The following is an 18,843-nucleotide window of genomic DNA, read 5'->3' as shown; positions in this document are numbered from 1 at the left end:
CTTTTGTGTGGTAGAGACCTTTCCTTCCCAGCACTTGACTTAGTGGACATATCCTTCACATGTGCAGAGTGGAGGGGCCACAGAGGATCGAGTTTTGATGACTCAGAAGCAGGCATTTTCCTAGGAAACTAGAGCCTCCCACAGGTTCTTGCAGCAACCTGCTTCCACATAGATGGTGGCTTCTAAGCTCAGTGAGGGTCTGAATGGCATGAGACCCACTTAGGGCAATGGAGCGGTTTCTGCTTCCAGATTTTCTAGCTGAAAAAAGAAAGAGCAAAGACAGTGAGCATTTCAAATTGGATTGCAGTGCACATTTATCGGGCATCTTCTGTGTGTCAGAACTGTCCTGAGGGCCCTCAGTATACTTTCACCTGCAACCTTCAGAGCTTTTCCTAAATGTCAAGACATTAATTAATCTCTTGGGTCATTATGAATAATCTGCTATTGCATTTGTACACACTAATACATAAGAATTATACACTGGTCATCAAAGAGATATAATTGATACTGGCTTCCTTGAAAAAATACATTTTCAATCCAAAACCCTTATCTCCCTCTGTTCTTGACCCTCTTTCTCCTTCTTTCTCCTCAAATTATTCATGACTTGACAAAAATTTCAGAAGAAAAAGCAGTGTCTCTCTTTGCAATACCTTTCATGTTCTTCATTTCTAGATGAAGGCATTTTTATTTTTCACTCAGTTCTAAAATTAATGGATTTTTTTTTCTGAAGCAACTAATTTGAAGTACAGGGATTTCGTCATCCCCACTTCCATTGTAAAGCTGGCATACACATGGAGCAATAACATGATGTTTGTTCACACACATAAAAATATGGCTTGATATTTTCAAATATGGGAGGAGAATTGTGGGAAAGAAATATGTTTTGTAATTAACAAGTAATCACTGCTGTCATTGTTACTATAGTTTTTGGTGAGATGGAAAGGAAGTGTTTATAGAGTCAGTGTAAAGGGATGAGAGGGTTTTTCCTTTAACTTTATTTTGGTAAATTTCACACTTCAGTAAAAGTGCAAGAATGAGAATAGCATAAAGAACACTTGTGTACATTTTACCCAGACTCACCTGCTATTAACATTTTATCCCATGTGTTTTATTGTTCGCTTTCTATTCCTTTTTTCTGTCTTCTTCTACACACACACACACACACACACACATTATCTCTCTGAATTATTTGATACTCAGTTGAATTTTTGTCACTACACATTTCAACATATATTTCCTAAGAATAAGAAATAGAAAGATCAGAATCGCCATTGGAAAGGCGGTCTACCATGGGCCCTGGGTTTCCTGCACATTCTTGCTGACTGTGCCAAACTACAAGGCTCAACTGTCCTCTGGCCTGGAACAGTTTCTGCCAAGGTGACCACAGCATTGATCACCGTGGGAAGTGTCTGTTTGTTTATTGCTTGCCCCAAAAGGGGCTGAGACTTTAGCTCTAGGTTCCTTAACTGTGACACAACCCATTAAGTGTGCAGTTGCCATCTGGTCCCATCACGCTGCCCTGTGGGATTTGGGGGCAGAAGATGCACTGCTATGCTAAAGTTTCTGCTGTTGCTGTGCTGTGAGTACTAAACTGTCTGACTTTCCTCTACTTTTGGCACCTAAAGAGTTGTGGCAAGACAACCTGCTTGCTTGCTCAGTCAAGAATCTGGTTACTTCTCGCCATCTTCTGAGAGGTCCTTCCCAAACTGGCACCACAAGCAGGATGTCAAGATAGACAATGACTTTTTGGGAGAGAAAAGGCAAGGGCTCATGGACTGGGTCTGAGAATATGAAGAAACTCTTTGGGACCTGGTAGCAAATGTTCTGACCAAAGTGGTACAGAAAGGTGGAGTAGGTTGTCCACTCTGGTCCTCCCTGTTGATGAACATGACTCAGGTCAATGGATGGGGGCTGAGTGGTGAGGGATAAAGTCTAACCAATTGCCCAAATGGTGCCATGGTTGTTGTTTGCTGTCCTGTGGACTAGGAGGCTAAGAGAGCACTCTGAGCCCCACCAGGGAGGAGAGCACAGATTCACCAGTTTTAAGTCAAGACTAGAAACAACTAGAGGGCAAATGCCTCTATAATGAATACTAAGATATAGACCCATAGTGAGAGGGAAAAGAGGGATATCCAGGAGTACTTTGATCAACTGGCTGAGGAATTGTTAGACATGTGGCTGATGAAGGAGTTAGGGAGTTTATGCTCTTAGTGAACAAAGCACTTATGCCCTCTTACAGGAGACCCCATGTTTTAAGCCAGTGTGCAGATCATTTAACAGGGACAGAATCATGCCTCACAATGAGGTATGCTATTGTGTATTTCTGTTTCAATTATCACATTATGACCAAACCAAGGAGACTTCCTTGAGGCCAATAAAATCCCATGAAACCTTAGGAGAAAGCTACTCAAAGGCTGAGGTGACTCTAGACTTGTTCCTTCCTGAACAGAATGACAGCCTGATTATGATCCCACATCCAGAGAATGACCGGTTCCTTTTTAAGATTACCCCCATCCCTGCAAGGTGTAGCATTCTACTTTATTTTTTTTTGGTGAGAGACCCCGTGCTGGAAGTTGTGCTTGGGGCCATTAGATGGCCAGGATAAAGATAGCACTCTCTAGACCAGGCAGTCTCTGCAATCTAGGACAAGGGCCAGGATGGGAACATCCAATGTCCTCCAAACTGTAAGGCAATGGGATAAGCCTCTTAACATGGGGGATCCCAAAGTAAAGGCTGATGGGATAATCACCAAAGAAATGCAGTCCACATATAAGGCTATGATGGGTCCCAAGGGGGTGGTTAGTAGTTCATACAAATAAAACTCTGTGTGCCTCTGTAGAACCAGATTCCTTTGCGGAGACCAATTTCCCTCTAATGAGGAACTAGGAAGCCATGTGGCTGCCTTAGAGCAAATTTCTCCCTCAGAACCTCTACTGCCTGACCCGCATTTCTGTATCATGCCTTGAAAACCTTTAAGGATAAGGGACATGGTAAGGTATTTTCATTTCCAGCAGGAATCAGAGGCTTCATACCCTTAGAATGGCAGAATGGGGTAGGGGAGAAAGGTAAGGGGTGGGGGGTGAATATAAAGTTGTATGGTTTTTTTTTTTTTTGGGTGCTTGTGCCCAAAGGACTAACATGCTAAGTTCTCTTGAGAGGCGAGGACTACACATTCAATTAGCCAGATTTGAAACAGAATCAAATGGGAAAAGGAAGTGGCTGTTTGGACCCCTGTTATGCACCATTTTTGTTGCTCCCAAGACTGAATGTGTAATTGGTATTGATAATTTACATGTTTGTTCTGTGAGGCTCATAATGTCCAAAGGAGATCTTCTTATGGAAGATATGGAAGATATGGAAGAGCTTCTTGTAGGTGGGTGACGTGGGAGATGCATGCACAACAGATCACACCTCCACTTCAGTTTCTCTTCCATGGTCTATAAAAGAAACAATTTAGAATTCCAGGAGAAGAAAAGGAAATCATAGTTTAAATGTAATAGTACTTATGAAAAACACAGTATCTTAATATAGTAGATCTGTGTGGCTAGTGAAAAAAGCTAAGGTGATCTGGAGGCTTATGCAGGATAATTGCCAACTGAATTCAGTTGCTGTTCCTACAACCTGGCTACTCCAGCCATTGTGACTATGACTGAAGCAATTGCCCATGATGGCACCTGGTATGTGATCCTGGACTTTGGTCACATCTTTTTCTCAACTGCTTTAGCCTCTGGAGGATCCAGATCCTTCACCTAGATGAGCCTCCAGAACATACTGTGCTGTAGTAGTAATACTTGAACTCTCCTGATATTTGCCCCCAGTAGGTAGGTTGGCACACAGAACAAATCTCTCTCTTTTTGTTGGTGACATGATCCTACTACATTGATGATATTATCTTGATAAGCCCTAATTAAGTTAGCAGATGCTAACTCATATGAAGCCCAGGAAAGCTTGTTAATTCTGATAAGATACAGGGACCAGCCACCCAAGTCAAAATTCTGGGAGTGATGTGGGCTACAACTCAAAAGTTGATCCTAAAGACAGTAAAGAGAAGAGGACTATGGCTCTCTACCATCAGAAAGGCAGTCTCACAATTGCACCATTCAGGTATTGGAGATAATATGTATCTTATCAGTGTATACATTTGTTGAGTCTGAAAGTTAATCAGAAAATCTGCTGAATTTGACTGAGGACCTAAGCAGCCTATGACCCTGGAGGTTGTTCCAACACCCCAGCCCCAGGGCCCTTTTGAGCTCCATAGGAGGAGGTAGCCTTCACAAGGAGAACCCTTTAATGCCTCCTTGGTACAATTACCCACTTCAGTTGGGGAAGGAACTCCTTAAATGTTGGAGGTGCTGGGAGAGGAAAATAATGAACCCTCTCTTTGTCTCCAAATTCTAGCTCTACAACCTGGCAAGACAATCACGTGGTTCACTGAGACAAGAAGCATCTCTGACTGCCAACCTGACCAACTGCTGGGTAGGTCTATGTGCTGTGGGATCAGGAAAACTCATAAGGGCTTGGCTGGCCCTGAGTTACTCTATTGTGTCTTATGTTATCAGAGAAAACTCCTAAATGTGAATCCCCTTGCCCATGTACAAATGCACAGATAGATGTGATCTTGTTTTAGTCAGGCTCATACCAATTCATATGTTTTTCCCAACACCTGAGTGCTCTTGGGTTATGCCATGTATGACTATCAAGGCTATAACTACTTGATAACCCTGCTCCTATGGACTATCCAAATTAATGTAATGGTGATCCAAATCAAATTTATGGACAAAGTCTGAACTAAAGTAACCTGTCCTGTCAGTTATATGTTTGTATGTGGAGAGAATGGGCCACAGGATATCTCTCTACTGGGCATGGTTGGGGGCTGCTGGTTAACTCTTCTTTGTCCCTTGCAATTATTGGCAATGACACCATTCCTTGGATCACATTCTATTTTTTAGGACCCCAGATAAAGAGGGCTGTCTGATGCTGTCTGACCTGAGGGATATGTGGATTCCTGTTTTCATGTAGCAGTGTGAAAATTGTCCCCCGCCATCAGATTCCACATTGTAGAGACAGTTAGGAACATATCCTTTACTTTAGCTACCATAGCCAATGAGATGGAACAAGCCATAGGAGATCAACAGATCAGGTTAAACTCTCTGGTTGTAAATGGATCATTGATTGGCCTTAGACTACATTGTTGTTGATATGATTGAATTAATTTGTTGTATTTGAATTCATATCAACAGTTCATGCATACTATAAGAAAGAAAGCTAAATGGTTATCAGAAATAAGATTTATTAGTCCTCTCTGGGACTTATTCAGTTGAATGCAGATCCCGGAGCGCATGGCTGAGGTTACTGCTATAGATTAACCTCATCCTGGGATGGGATTCTGTGGATAATAAGTCTAATCAATTATTGATTGAAATAAATAGAACAGATTTGGTTTTAGCTCCTGTCAGTATGTCTAATCCAAATTGCTATGGGGTGGCATATGAAAATTGAGTTCGGCTAAAAATATGTTGAGCTGACAGGTGAATTATTGGGAAAGATAGTCTTCCCAGCATCTCTACACATTCTTGCTGACTGAGCTGTGTTACAAGGCCTATCTTCTGACTCTGAGTTCTTCCTATGGTCACATAGTCAATTAAGAACCTTTGCTGCCTAACTGCATGAGGACCACAGCATGACCATTTTGTGATTGCTTTCTCCTAGGAGAGGATTGGTTTGCTTACTGCTTGCTATAAAAGGTGGTGTACCCCTAGCTCTGGGCTCTTCTGTTGGGTGCAATCCATTGTGTGCATAGTGACAATCTGGGCCCATTGTGTTGCACCATGGGACATGCTGATGCTCCTGCAGTGCCATGAATAGTAAATTGTTTTCTGTGGTCCATTGAGTCACATTGTGTATTTTTGGTACCCATGGAGTGGTGCCAAACCTGCTTGCTTGCTGAGATACCTCCTTTGGAAACCTGTGACTCCCTTCCATTTCCTAAGTATGGGCTTCTTTCCTGACATTATCACAGTACTGTTATACATTTCAGTAAATTTGACATTTGACATCGATACACTATTTTAATCTACCATCAGTTTTCCAATTTTGTCAACAGCTTTTTGAACTGTTATTTTTTTCAGGAAGTCAACTAGCAAATCCCCTTGGACTATTTTTTTAGCCTATTTTGAACAATAAAATTTTAAAAATTTTATAGGTTCAAACTGAAGCTTATTTGAGGCACTTTTATTCTCTAGCCACACAATGATTGGAGTGTGTTTCCTACCCCTGAAGGGAATTTAAAAGATTTTTTTTTTTTTAAACCAGTGTCATCATTCTATGGAAGGAAACAGAGGTCTTGAGAGGTGAAGTGACATGCCTGAGTATTGGTTGAGGAAATGTAGTTATATTCTTATTTTTGCTTTTTGCAGCTACTTTTTTCCTTTTCTGTTTTCTCTTTCCTGTTTGTGATGCCATCCAAAGTTGCAACTGAAGCCAGTAACAGAGTTGGGTACTTTATTATTTATTTATTTATTTATTTTAAAGATTTTATTTATTTATTTGACAGAGAAAGACACAGCGAGAGAGGGAACACAAACGGGGAGTGGGAGAGGGAGAAGCGGACTCCCTGCCAAGCAGGGAGCCCGATGCGGGACTCGATCCAGGGACTCCAGGATCATGACCTGAGCCGAAGGCAGTTGCTTAACCAACTGAGCCACCCAGGCGCCCCAGAGTTGGGTACTTTAGAAGCTGATCAGAGTTTCAGCCAACAAAAGGCTTCAAAATTTCATTATTATAGAATCATAAAAACAAAGCCACACAAAAAACTGAGAGTTGATGCCTAATAGGCAAAACTCTCCATTTACTTCAATGATATAGAACTCATCCATTTTTTCTAAGCTCCTTTGCCTATATAGACATATTGGAATCTACAGTATGATAAGGGGTCAAACTTCGGTAAAGGAGAATTCAAAGAGAGGTGAAATCTGGTAGTTCAAAGGATCCCGACTCGCTGAGCCATATGCTTCCTCCTGCTCTTAGTGTGTGTTTATTTTGTTCAATATAATAAATCTTTTGTCTCACGAAAGGAAGCTTTGGTGGTTACCTTTGTGGTTCAGTAGGAGAAGCTAGTTCCCAGAGTCTGAATGGGGTGATCAGTCAAACCCAGAAAGGAGCCCTAATTTGTTGGCAGTTAAAAGAGATCAGGGATGTCCTGCTTGGGAAGATCTCCTATGCAGCGACTGGCATGGGATGCCAAGCGCACACAGCTGGTTATCGGCAACCTGGCACCAGAACCCAGGCTTCTTGGTTTCTAGTCTTGTGTTCTTTCACAAGAAAGATTGTAATTATTCAACTTTTTTGGAATGCATCTCACTGTTGAGTATAGATGATTTTTAAAAGAAACCTATTTTCCTCAAAGATGTTTTATTCAAAACGGAAGAATGTGCCAATTATGAGACTTATTCTTAGCAATGTGTAGTTTAAATCAGTGAAAACACATCCCAAAGCTACATAGACATTTTCCCCCTTTAGGAGTATAACCAGAAAGTGGCAAATCTCAAAACAAAGCAAAACAAAAGTGAAAACCAAAACAAAACACAACCTGTTCTATTTCAAACTGAAACAAGTTTCAGTATCTTGCTTGTATTTAGGCCATATATTTTAAATGAGTGAGACTAAGAGATCAGTGATCAATTTTAGAATCCTGGTTAATACCTGGGATAAAATGATGTTGCCATTTATTCTAGTAAAACACTGAAGTTTGAAAATATTTGTGCCTAGCTGGCACTTATGGTCTATAGTGGGCTTTGAAACTGTTTTGTGAAAACTCCATTCTGTGAGATGTTAGGAGACATCCTTTGAAACACCGGACCTGTGTTCAGATAAGTTTGAGAACTTCAGCTTAAAGAACAAAAGGCAAATATATATATAAACTAATTGCAACACACACACACACACACAGAGTAGGATTTCTCAAAGCCTTTACAATGCTAATACACAGTATCAGTCCCCATGACCAAAATAAGATATGCAACATTTCTGAAAATTTGTCTAAAGAGCTATTTTCGCATGGACTGCATATTAACATTTTATTGTAGTAGTGTGTTGTAAGATCCTTATAGGAAGTTATTTGTTTGACTCCTGAGACATCAAATCTTAACACCCAAATTCTGGCCGCATTCCCTTTCATGGAGGCAAAATGCTGATGCTTGAACATTCAAAGCCTCCAGTGACAAGGAAGTCCTTGAATTTCAAGACTTAGAAAAGTTTTTCTTTCGTTGTATTACAATCCCTTTCCCTGTAGCTTCCACCTGTTGGCTTTAATTAGTGGAGTTTTTTCTTAATAATGTTTTAGGCTGAAGATCTTTTCTCTGAGAGAGAAGCTCCACATAAAATAAAGATTGAAGAATTGTGCTTTCCTCTTGTCTTCCATTAATACTGAGTCTTAATCTTTGCAATGTTAGCAGTGCAGAAGGAAGCTTTCTTTTGAGAAATCAGTGTGGTGTCTCTCAGGACACCTGGGCTTTAGCTCCTACTTTCAGGCACTACCTTAAAGACATCACAACTAATTTCTTCATCAATTAAATGTGGTTGTCAGGTTAGATCAATGGTTCTTAACTCATCCCTCCCCTCTTCCTGCCACTGTTCACCCCTTCCTCCCTGCCCCCCGCCCCTGGACCCAGGGGACATTTGGCAGTGTCTGGAGACATTTTGGTTGTCACAACTAGGGGTGGGTGGGTACTGCTTCCATCTATTGGATAGAGGCCAGGAGTGCTACTAAATATAGCAATGCACGTTCCCCTGCAACAAGAATTAGTTGGCTCAAATTGTCACCAGTGCCAAGGTTGAGAAGTCTTGGCTAGGACCAATCTTATGATTGATTTCTTCTGGCACCATGATTTTATTCCTTTTAAATTTTCTTTACAAGAGCTGTAATTCAGTTTCTTGGGGAAAAGAGAAGAAAGATGAAAAGTGTAAAGCCTCATTGAGTGGCTTAGAACAGTAATGCTAGTCAGTTGTCTGGCAAAGTTTGTGGACTATGATACATCACATTCAAGTCAAAACTAAGTGCTAGCTACTACAATTATCACCATTCTCACAGATGTAGCAGTTGAAACTGGAGAGTTTCAGAAACTTAGGAGCATTCAGCTGGTCAGTGGTACAATCTGGATAAATAAATGCGCCACCTAAACTTTTAGGATTTTATATTATATCTGCTATTCTTATCTAATTATAAAGTGTTCCCTTACTTGCTGAAATTTTTAAATAAATTTACATATACCAGGGTGTATGTAATATATAATTACCTGACTTTTTCTTTAGTCATAAAAGTTTTCCTAAACTCTACTTGAAAATCAGATACTTGAAAAGATTCTATCATCTTTTATATTCAGAAAAAAAGCACAGAATTAAAAAAGTACATATCTGGCCTACACACTCCTCATTTGTAGGATAAGGCAGTTTGGATTGGATGCTCTCTAGTATTTTTTTCCAGTTCCAATTACCTACGAACTGTGAATATTTTGCATATGCTTGATAAATCCAATTACATTAATGGGATTTAGTTGTTGATATTTACTTATAGTGTAGTCATTTGAGAGTCTAACTGTCCCACTGAATTTCTGAAATAACCAGAAAAATGTTCAGTTGTTAATGTATATGGTAGCCATACTGCAAGCCTCCATCTATCTGCAGCATGGTAAGGTTCTGGGAGTAACGTGTATCTCTTCTGTCTCCCAAGGGTAACTCAAATAAAGCATTTTTTTTTAAGTTGATGTTTTGAATTTGAATGAATTTATATGTAATTATATTTGGGGATTTTTGAATATAAAGACAATTTGGTAACATGATAGAGAAGAAATAAAGAATAGTAAGAGTGTAATATTCTTGCTAAATTGGTAAATTATAGGATGGATTAAATAAGTGATTGTATTGTCAAATATGTAATGACCGCATTCCCTTCTACATTCCCTATTCACTGCATTTTCTTAAGGCTTTTTTTTTTTTAAATAATTTGGCTTTTCTTGAGAAAATATTCTCATTTCTTAATGTCATTTTCCATAACCTTTACTTTTTTGCTTTTCTATCAGATGTCTTAGAAGTAAATATCTCATCACAATAAGAAAAAGTTATACATTTGTTATGCTTTAAGGGTCTTAGGCATACCGTTTTGGGATTTTGGATCATCTTTATCACTATCTCTTTTGACCTTTATGAAGATTTGATAATGTGGGGGGGGAAAGGGAAACAACTAGGTTGGGCTTGATAGATTTCCTAGATTTCTGATATCCCTAGGATTCCTGGTATCTGTATGGAAAACAAAAGAGTAGGAAGAATGTGGCTGATTTCAAACATAAAATGTACTCTTTTTCTCCCTCCATCCTGCCCTCCCTTCCTTTATTCTTTCCTTATAAATACTATGCTTTATAGACAAAGGACCTGAGTTATTTTTCTCCATCTTCATTCTTGGACTGACAGAGCCATTATTTTAAATCACAGTAAAACTTTCAGCTTATATTTATTTAATATTTGATAATTATAGGGAGCTAATTTATCAGGCTAATTATTTATTTACATGTGTTCCTAGTAAGTTCAGTTGTTATGGAAAGAAAAAGTAATTAATTTTCTTTGATTCATGAGCAATAAAACAATAAACATTAAATTATATTTAAACTTACCTCCCACCCAGGTATGGTAAGTAAAATAATATTTATGTGTATTCATTCCTTCAGCATACATCCCTGGTAATGCAGAAGATCAAACTCATATGATGTCTTCAGAGCTGGCATTATAATCTTTTGGATATGTATCATGAAAACCATTCATGTTTTGAAAAAGTACTATCACAATTATTTAGCATTCAAAATAAATCTTGTTAGTAGCCTCCTCTTATCCACTTTCTACTCACTTCAATGCCAGGAACTCCATTATATAAGAAATTCCTTAGTGTAGGGCGCCTGGGTGGCTCAGTTGGTTAAGCAACTGCCTTCTGCTCAGGTCATGATCCCGGAGTCCTGGGATCGAGTCCCACATCGGGCTCCCGGCTCAGTGGGGAGCCTGCTTCTCCCTCTGACCCTCTCCCCTCTCATGCTGTTTCTCTGTCTCTCTCTCTTTCTCTCAAATAAATAAATAAAATCTTTAAAAAAAAATTCCTTAGTGTAAAGGGAGAAGGGCAACAAAAGCTGTGACCTTAGGTTTTTGATTTCCATGGAAATGATAATTAGAAAAGAAAAATTAAGACATGTTTTATTTTAGAAACTTATAGTTCTCATAAGGTAATCCCCCAAATAATTTTGTCATTTGCAAAATTGTAGCAATTTGCAAATATTTATTGCAACCTACCAAAAGATACAGCAATCAGAATGACAATCAAAAGTTAATGACTGGTTTGTGATAGATCAACTTCATTTAGTTTGTTTGGTATGAGGAAAAAAATGCAAAAACAAAAAAATGCTATGTAACTACATTTCAAATTCATAAAGGTAGAAGGAAGAATAAACGTGTTGTAGAAAGTTAAAAGAGCAAAATATCCACCTTTCATATTTAGCTCCCAAGCTATAAATATAGATAGCAACTAAAGATTGGCATGTTTCAAAACACTAAATTTTCCATGATAAATGATTATGAAATAGCAATTCACCACTTAAGGTCAGCCAAATAAGTAACATCTCATTTAAAGTTAGTTTTTTAAAGATAAATATGTTGCTGTATTTTATCAGTTACATCAATTGAAACAACAAGCACAGGAAAATGTTGCAGTAATTATATTAGTTAACTTAATCTTTAAAATTTAACCTTCCTGAAAGATGAGAGTATTCATTCAGGAAGAACACTAGCTAATTCATGCATCAAGTTTCACTGCATGGTTCTGATATGCAGAATAATCTTCTGGTTCAACCCTCTTATGCGTGAGTTGAGAAAACTGAGCTCTTATAAGATGAAGGGCTTTGTTCTATCACATGTTGGACAGGCACAGCATGACTACTGGAACATTCACCTGACTCCCTGTCCTGGTCTCCTCTGGCACCACCACCCACCAAGCTGCCTTCTCTAGTAGGATAAACATAATTTATGAAAATACTAATTGAGCCTCTCTGACATGAATGAAAAATTCTAACTTGTGGAAAAGCAAATAGTATCATTCAGTGAGAATCAATATGACCTTAATGATGGCAAAAAATTTTAGTTCGAATAATTTGGACTCATATAATGATAACCCAAATCCTCATTATCAAATTTTTAATTCCCCAAGCTATTCATCAATCTATTTGGATGTTTATCTTTATACACAGATACACAGATAGCTATGAATACATCTAAACAAGCCTACATAAAGAACTTATGGCATTTGAATTGTTAGTATGTAAATATTAAAATTTAGTTCTAAGAGCTACCATTGAGAAGAATGACAACCAGACTGGTGGGGCAGTAGGGCACACAGTTTAAAATAAAATTCAACTGGGTTCATTCCTCAGTTCCTTTTGTAACTATGATCTTGGGCAGGTGAATTCTGTAAACATTGGTTTCCTCAACTGTAGAGATAATGATCCATACCTCATATGACTAAATAAGATACACTGGGCACAAACTGGTCAGTAAGTGTTATTTCTAATAGCCTTAAAGCCAAATATTTTCTGCGAATAAACATATTTTCAATTAAACAATATTTTCTCCTCCCAGATTATGGCCAAGTTATAGAAATAAGACGTTCTTATTGTTATTTGTTAAAGATATTATTCATTTTAAATCTAAATATACTCTAGAGCTACACATACATAAAGAGGCACACCAATATCATGCACATGAGCATACACATGCGCATACACACATGCTTGTAACTGGATCCATTTTCTTTTTAAACCTTAGAATTGAAAGAATAGCCATTTTGGTTTTATTCACAAAATGTGCATTAATGTGGTCAAGCTCTGTAATTCTGTAAGCTATTCTCATTTGGGGCTTTTGTGGTGGAACTGAAATGCTTTTCCTCCTCAAATTATCTCTCCACAGATGTTTTATAAAAAAAAATTAAGATCTAGTTTTTGAGAGTGATGTGGTTGATTTAAAAAATTAGGCTTCTGCTTTTAGTTTAGCTGGGGATAATATAGGTTTGTAGTTAATACAATTGCAAAGCATCTCCTAATTTCTTGACATGCTACTTGGATTAAAATGTCAAGAAAATGCTTTAAAAATGGTAACCAGAGGGCTTAGGGCTGGACTGGCCATATTAATGAGAAGAAGTTGGCAGGAGGTACCATAATATTAACTTTATCAATGTTATATCTCTATATCCTGTAAGACTCACTGATAGAAAGTTAAGGCTTTGTTCCCACTGTAGCTACATTATTTCGTTAAACACAAGACTCATTTGGTGAAAAAATTCTTACCAATCAGCTTGACTAAAATGGTAGCCAGGTTAGACAAAACAGTAACTTTAATAGTATTTTATAAAGTTACAATTTAAATCGTTTTCAATTTCATGTTTTATTCAAAATGCAGATACTTGGACCCTACCTCGACCTTGACCCAGTGAACCAGAATTTCTTAAAGGAGTTTCTCAGAACTTATACGCATAATAATGTTTGAGAACCTCTGGCTGAGACCCTGTAATAATATTTGAGCACAAATCGGCATTGTGTAGGAAAGCAGAGGAAAGTTTTGGATTAATGTTGGAAGCCCAGATGTTTGTCTGGGTTCTGCCTCTTACTGGTGGTTTGATTTTTATAGTCATTGAGCCTCCCTGAGCATTTAGTTTTTCATGTTTACCCATCAGGGTTGTGGTAGGAAGCCAAGGCAACAGTGCACACAAAAAACCTTTTTAATCTGTAGGCAGTGATAAAAATGTAAGATAGCATTATTATGATGGTTATGGTTAATACAAACTCTTTAAATAATAATCCAACTGGCCTAATAGAGTTGTTTCTTTTCCCATATAATGTTAACCATTAAAGGACATAATCTAGGTATCACAACAGAAAATGCATTATGGAATACAACCAGGGTGGGAAACCAAGCAGTGAAGGCACGTGGGCATGGCCAGCATCTCAGGTCTGAACTGATCTGAATTTATCTGAGCAAATGGGGGAAGTGCTCTGAAGCAAGGTGGGGTCCAGTAACAACTGTTGGGTGGTACACCTACAGAGAGATTAAATTGCACGGAAAGCAGATGGAAAACTTATGTCTAAGTCTACCCAATAAAAATCTAGAAGCCATAAAGACAATGAGCGGAACATAAATCAGGCATGGAGTCCTACAGCTGGAGCAGGAGGCTGAGCCCTGGAATGCACAAAAGGACATGAGGACATCTTTTATTTTATTTTTTTATACTTAGGGCAAGACCTCTTTAGGGCACCGAATCCAGTTCTTGGCCGGCTCATCAATAGTACTTGTTAAAAATAAAATTAGAAGACAAGCACAAATGTAACAATTTTTGGAAAGTAGAACTTTTGATCAGAGGACTAGAGAAAAGAAAACAAAGAACCCCTCTCGTGAATATTTTCCAGTTACTGAAGAGTGAGCCTGGAATAACGTCAGAGTGTTATGCAAGCATTGAGGTTGTCCATCAGTTGCATAAGAAAGGGGTCATTCTTACCGCCCTCCATAATCTCCTGAAATATCATAAGCCCTCTGATCATTCATTCATTCAACAGATATTTTTGGAGTACTTTTTTAATGTGTCAGACACTGTTTTAGATAGCTGCTGGAGAAAGAAGAAGGAGCAAGGCAGATATGGTTCATGCCCTCAGGAAGCTATGCCTGTCCCCCAGTGCAGCATGCACCTACTGTAGATAGTTGGCCAAAGAGGCCACAGTGATTTCCATCCCTATATCCACACCCCTTTGCAATGTAACTGCAGCTCCTACCATCAAGAGGTAAGGTCTGTTTTGCCACCCCTTGAACCTAGGGCCTGGGACCACCATGAGGACAGCAGGGCTAACGTGCTGGAGGATGAGGATCCATGCGGAGCTTGCCACTCTTGCAGGGCTCATCCCAGCTCAGCTAGCTGATGGCAGTTCTGCCAGTGGCAGCTGCCCCTCGGGTGAGCCTGGCTAAGGCCGGAAGAACATTCTAGCCCAGCCCAGCTCAAACTACCGATCTACTGAAGCTCAAACTACGTAAATGGTTGCGTTAAGCCACTATGTCTTGGAATGATTTGTTATGTAGCAAAAGCTGACCAAATAGCCCTTAACTATGTAAATATGAGGCAAAGTTTATTTGGGGCACAGAATTTTCTCATACGGCTTATCAAATTACCTTGATAACTGCCAACTCTTCATTTTGCGCTGTAGGGACATGGTCTCAGTGTACAGTTGTCAGAATACAGACACCCTGGGAAGGTTTGATATTGGATCTCTGATCTGCAGAATATGAAGTTGACTAATGCGCTTGAAACATGACATATAGAGGATAATCTATTTCTTGGAGAAAATACAAATATATAGGAGGGACATAAACATCTACAACAGTACCAACTCCGAACAAGCAGTCAAAAAGTTCATGCAAATCCAATTAGCTTTGCTTTGCAACATAATGGCTCATGGTGTCAAAACAAAAACATGAATGAACAAACAAAAAACCCAAAAACCTGCCAGTCAGATTCTGAATTTGTCTGACTAACCAACTATGTCCTATAGACACGGCCATAAAGTGTTTGATCTTTCCTTCAAATAATTTCATGATTTTGATATCTCATTGAAACTCTCACCAAAGGCTTATGTATCGTTCCAGATGTCTGTGTGTAACCGCCTTGATTCTAACGATGACACATCAGTGGAGATGAGTGAAAGAGATCTTTGATTTATCTTAATTTTCAAATATGTCAGAGTGTCTTTTCCTCTTTTCCTGTCAGCCGCTCTTCTCTGTCCAGCCCTCCCAGCTAGGCATTTTGGGAAAGCAGCCAATTCCAGGGCTAATGTGTTTCTGCTGTTATCTGATCCTGATGCTGCTTCATAGAGACAGCAATGAAGATAAGCCCTAAGTGGATGTATTTTTAAAGCAAACCTTTTAGTTACTTAGAACAGAGCTTCCTCAATTAGCTTCCTTTCTCTTCTCTCTGGCTGTGCAGGAACCACACTAATGTGAAAATGCTGGATCTGGACGGGAGTCAAGAGCGGGGTCGGGGCAACTGAAGGACAATCATACTGAACTCAGGAGAAAGGCTGCACCAGACAGGCTGGGAGCTGTGTCTCCAGGAGAGCAGGTGGGGGAAGGACACTGAGAGAATCAGACGTGACAAGAGGCCCCCGCAGTGGTCCAGGGTAAAGCTACCCACAGCTGCATCCCAGCGTGCCTGCAAGAGAGGGAAGGTGGGGCAGGCCCCAACTGAGCAAGAATCAATACTTTATAGAGTGTTCCATCCCTATGCTCCAATGGAAGTACTTTGTTCCAAGGCAAAATGTGTTAACCTTGGTTTAGGATTGAGAGTTTTAAATTGCATTCTGCAATATATTATCCTCAGGTCAGAGAAAATCTTCTGAATCCCTACCCTCTTTAAGTTACTCACAAGCTTTTAATAGCTGCTGAGAGGGAGAGCTGCTTAGTAGAAGAAGCAGGTTTAGAGAAGTCTTGATGTGGAAAAAATATAGAGAAAAGAAGCAGAGTGGAAAAACATTTCTTCTGTCTATTACTCAGTCTGAAATGGGATTAGAAGTGACACAAAATAAAGTAGTAATTTCCCTTCGGTTGGCAGTCGGTTGGCCATCATTAGCTTATACTGCCTAAAGGGCCCAAATTCCAGTGTTCCTTTTAGCATTATTTAATAGCAGAGGTGTGAGGATTAGCGCCTCCTATGGCAGACCATGTGGGCCTCCTTAAGCTAGGCCTGTTGTCAGTAGGAAAGGGTAAACCTGGGTGGGGCTGCGCTGGGGGCTGGTAGTGGGCGTGGGGGAGACAGAGTGGGGCCTGGGGAAAAGAAAATGGAGAGGAGGCAGCCGCTCTGTACTGTAAGGATCTTCGTCTGCCTCCTCAATTAGACTTCCAGTCGTTTTTATGGAGGCATCTGTTCTCAGAGTCCTGGCCTCTGACCAGGTTCTGACTCAAGGATTTACTTCACTGGAAGCTCAAATTTGAGTTCTGTGTTATAAAATTACGGAGGCTTTTTTGGATTTTTGGATGCTGACACTATTATTTGAAAGTTTATTTATTTAAATTAATATTAAGAGTTAAGTGATATGTTTGGTTTACCTTCTATCAGACACCAAATTTTGCACATCATTGGCTTATCAAGATCATATTAACTTAGAGACAAATTTTTCTCTTTTCTGATTCTCCTGTGACTATAATACTGTGTATAAATCTTACCTCTCCCATGCAGGCTGCCCTTTGTACTCTGCACATAGGAATATATCTTCCAAAAAATAGTCACTCCTCACCCTATTAACTGGTATAATGACTATTAAAAAGTAAGTTAGTTCTAATAATTAAGTAATATGTTTGATGTTTCCTCTAGAGTTCAGGTATAAAGATTGACAAATCAATGGCTGAACAAGTTAGGACTAGCTGTTTTGTTTGTTTGTTTGTTTGGTTTTGGTTTTTTTTGGTCTTTTCTCCTTTGCTGTGACACTGATTTGCTGGGAACATCTGGCACCCATCACTACAGTGAGTGAAGTGATGACCTTTTCTGTTTAACCACAGAACCAGAACAGGACTGACTTGCAATGATATGCATGAAACATAAACATTGGGGAAAATGAGAAGAATTCTAGAACAGCATCACTTCCACAATGTGCTAACATCATTAATTTTGCATAGAAGCAACAGCTGTGAAGATACTGCTTTTTAGCAGCTTTATGAATTTCTAGTTGGTGTATCTCTAAATAAATACATACAAATACATAAAGCTGTTTATAAAATGTAAAGTACCTCTCTGTCACAATGAACATAATTTGCTGTTCTCCTCCCTCTGTCCTCACAGGGGGAGAACCTTCATCCCTTAGTTACTGATTCACTTCTAATGGATTAAAACTTGGATTGGTACAAACTCTATAATTTTTATGTCATCCCCAGTAGGTGTACCCAATTCTAGAAGCTGCATACCTGATGGTTAGTCCTATCCACTGTATTGGCCGTGGAGGGGTGGTCTCTAGTGTTCTGACGGACTCGAGTGGAGTTTTGTTGCTCGATGGTGGAGGAAGTTGGGATACAGAACTCTCTGAAGCATCGTTTGAAGTTTTCATCCAGAAATGCGTAAAGGACAGGATTTAGGCAGCTGTTTGTGTAACCTAGAGCAATGCAGAAGTGCCAGGAAACGGTCTGGAATGTAGTTTCTGGGATTGTAATCAAGGCTTTAATGATGACATAAATGTGAATGGGAGTCCAGCAAACAATGAACACAGCCACAACCACCAACACCATCCTGGTGATTCTTCGCAGATTCCTGTCCTTTTCTTTGGAGCCAGAGAGCATACGGACACTCTTGAGGCGTAAGATCATCAGTCCATAACACACTGTAATGATGAGGACAGGCATGATGAAGGCAAAGATGAAAACACAAATTTTCAGCAGGTTTTCCCAGTACCAGGTTGGGTGAGAGAATGTGAGTGTACAATCTATGGAACCTGGAAAACAATAATTATAAGGAAGAATTAGCAGCAACATCTAATTATAGCTTTGACCAGAGCTAACATAAATCCATTAAGGGAAGCCAATAGGGGAAGATTTAAAGAAATTGAGGGAGAAACTCAGCTCTCTGTTGATTTTCAGGGAGAGTTATTTTTAGATTTTTTTTTCTAAATATCTCATTTTTTGGTCCATTTTGATCACATTAAGCTTTCATTCAGTCAACAATTGTGGAACCTTTTGTAAGCTAGATCCTCTATGGGGTCTATGTTGACATAAAAAATACAATCACTGTCCAAAATC

At 39.2% G+C, this 18,843-nt stretch overlaps 1 protein-coding gene across 1 annotated transcript in view; it reads right to left on the bottom strand.

Annotated features, from left to right (window-relative positions):
- Nucleotides 1-219: 219 nt before the first annotated feature.
- The window catches only part of OPRM1 (opioid receptor mu 1), a 68,335-nt gene continuing 49,711 nt past the window's right edge, over nt 220-18,843 (bottom strand). The window contains 2 exon segments of the mRNA XM_045865783.1: nt 220-258; nt 18,019-18,539. Coding sequence (XP_045721739.1) covers nt 220-258; nt 18,019-18,539 — 560 coding nt within the window.

This window comes from Mirounga angustirostris, unplaced genomic scaffold (genome assembly GCF_029215605.1).
Source record: "Mirounga angustirostris isolate CCGP_5_RB_7025 unplaced genomic scaffold, mMirAng1.0.hap1 SCAF_8, whole genome shotgun sequence".
In the NCBI taxonomy this organism is placed as follows: Eukaryota; Metazoa; Chordata; class Mammalia; order Carnivora; family Phocidae; genus Mirounga; species Mirounga angustirostris.
The sequence above is the reverse complement of the archived record's forward strand: the minus strand, read 5'-3'. Positions and strand labels throughout refer to the sequence as shown.